This window comes from Charadrius vociferus, unplaced genomic scaffold (genome assembly GCF_000708025.1).
Source record: "Charadrius vociferus isolate BGI_N301 unplaced genomic scaffold, ASM70802v2 scaffold595, whole genome shotgun sequence".
Taxonomy (NCBI): domain Eukaryota; kingdom Metazoa; phylum Chordata; class Aves; order Charadriiformes; family Charadriidae; genus Charadrius; species Charadrius vociferus.
The window spans coordinates 33,539-35,914 of record NW_009648646.1 but is presented as its reverse complement, the minus strand read 5'-3'; the positions used below and the strand labels follow the sequence as shown (position 1 = coordinate 35,914).

At 46.1% G+C, this 2,376-nt stretch overlaps 1 protein-coding gene across 1 annotated transcript in view; it reads left to right on the top strand.

Annotated features, from left to right (window-relative positions):
• Nucleotides 1-279: 279 nt before the first annotated feature.
• LOC104287686 (ubiquitin-conjugating enzyme E2 R2) overlaps nt 280-2,376 on the top strand; it is a 12,728-nt gene continuing 10,631 nt past the window's right edge. The window contains exon 1 of the mRNA XM_009886413.1: nt 280-370. Within this exon, the coding sequence (XP_009884715.1) occupies nt 347-370 (24 nt within the window). The 5' untranslated portion in view covers nt 280-346. The remainder of the gene's footprint in view (nt 371-2,376) is intronic.

Below are 2,376 nucleotides of genomic sequence, written 5' to 3'. Positions count from 1 at the left end.
AGGATGTGGTAGATGCCTTTTGGCTTGTTTTCTGAGCATTACCAGCCCAGGTCAGTCCTGGTGTTTCAATTCTTCTTGTTCAGTTAGTGTTTTGCTCATAGGAAATTGTGTGTAGAGTTATCCTGTGGGGCCGCATGGACACTGGTACATAAAATGAACTATTTAATGGACTTAATTGAAATTGTTTTTTCCAGTCTTTCACTGTAATGGTTGCTTGTTGATCTTTTTTTATTTTATTGATGTTGTTCCGTTTTGTAACTAAAATAATTTGCTTTATTTCCAGGCTCACATTAAATTTCCTATTGACTATCCATATTCACCACCTACCTTCAGATTTCTGACCAAAATGTGGCACCCCAACATTTATGAGGTAAGGTGTTTTTTAAATTTTTCACATGCTTGTGAGAAGGCTTTCTACTTCCTTAAACTTCTGGGAGTATTGAAGGTACTAAATGTCTCTAGCCATAACTAAAGTGGTTAGCTGTTGGTGTTGAATGTCAGCTTCATGGTTGAACAGTTAAATCTAAATGTTGTGGGAGATGCTGTTCTTGTAGGCAGGGATGGAGCAGTTCTCAGATCTGTAAACGCAGCAGGCAGCCCCAGCCGAAGAGCCATGCCATGAATGTTGGCCATTTTAGGTGATTCTTGGATCAAGGCTGGTGTGGGGGGTCTCACTCTACTGTGATATTTAAGCAACTAGCCATTTGAATACAGTTCAAGTATGCTTTGAGTATATCCTACAAAATTGTGTGCTGAGTCAAGAAATAAGGGAAAACAGTCTTCTGCAGCAGTCAGCCTACAAATGAAGGGGTTTAGACTTGGGGTGCTCTGACTGCAGAAACAACTGGAGCTAGACTGGAGTCCAGCTTCAGGAGGGGTCATGCACAGCCCTGTCACCCTGGGACCAGAGTGAACAGATGCCTCTGGACTCTTAAGGACCAGCCTCACATTCACAAGCTTCATATTCACAAGCCCTGGTCCTCATGGGGGCACTTCAACCACCCCGACAGCAAAGCAGGGCATAAGCAATCCAGGAGGTTCTTGGAATGCATTGATGACAACTTCTCCAAGCAATAGAGGAGCCAATGAGGAGAGGTGCCATGCTGGACCTTGTTCTCACTGATAAGGTGGGGAATGTGAAGCTCAAGGGCAGCCTCGGCTGCAGTGACCATGAAATGGTGGAGTTCAAGATCCTTAGGGCAGCAGGGTGGGCGCACATGCGAGCTCACTACCCTGGACTTCAGGAGAGCAGATTTTGGCAGCTTCAGGGATCTACTTGGTAGAGTACCATGGGATAAAGCCCTGGAGGGAAGAGGGGCCCAAGAAAGCTGGTTAATGTTTAAGGTCCAACTCCTACAAGGTCAGGAGTGATGCATCCCAACAAAGAGGAAGTTGGACAGAAATGCCTGGAGTCCTGCATGGATGAACAAGGAGCTCCTGGACAAACTCAAACACAAAAAGGAAGCCTACGGACTGTGGAAGTAAAGACAAGTAGCATGGGAGGAACACCGAGAAATTGTCCGAGCAGCCAGGAATGAGGTTAGGAAAGCTAAAGCCCTGATAGAATTAACTTTGGCCAGGGATGTCGAGGGCAACAAGAAAAGCTTCTATAGGTATGTCGGTAAAAAAAAGAAGACTAGGGAAAATGTGGGCCCTCTCCAGAAGAAAGAAGGAGACCTGGTCACCGAGGATATGGAGAAGGCTGAGGTACTCAACGACTTCTTTGCCTCTGTCTTCACCAGCGAGTGCTCTAGTCACAGAAGGCAAAGGCAGAGAAGAAGGATGAAGAACTGCCCAGTGTAGGAGAAGATCAGGTTTGAGGCCATCTAAGGAACCTGAAGGTGCACAAATCCATGGGATCTGATGACATGCATCTGTGGGTCATGAGGGAACTGGCAGATGAAGTTGCCAAGCCACTATCCATCCGATTTGAGAAGTTTTGCCGGTCTGGTGAACTTCCCAGTGACTGGAAAGGGGGAAAAATAATGCCCATTTTTAAAAAAAGGAAAAAAGGAAGACCCAGGGAACTGCAGGCTGGTGAGTCTCACCTTTGTGCCTGGCAAGATCCTCCTGGAAACTGTGCTAAGACACATGAAAAATAAGGAGGTGATCGGTGACAGCCAACATGACTTCACCTGACAAATTTGGTGGCCTTCTGCGGTGGGGTTATAGCATTGGTGGATAAGGGAAGAGTAACTGACATCTAGCTGGACTTGTGCAAAGCATTTGACACTGTCCTGTACAACATCCTTGTCTCTAAATTGGAGAGACATGGATTTGACAGATGGACCACTCAGTGAGTAAGGAATTGGCTGGATGGTTGCACTCAGAGTTGTGGTCAATGGCTCAATGTCCAAGTGGTGACGAGTGGCATTC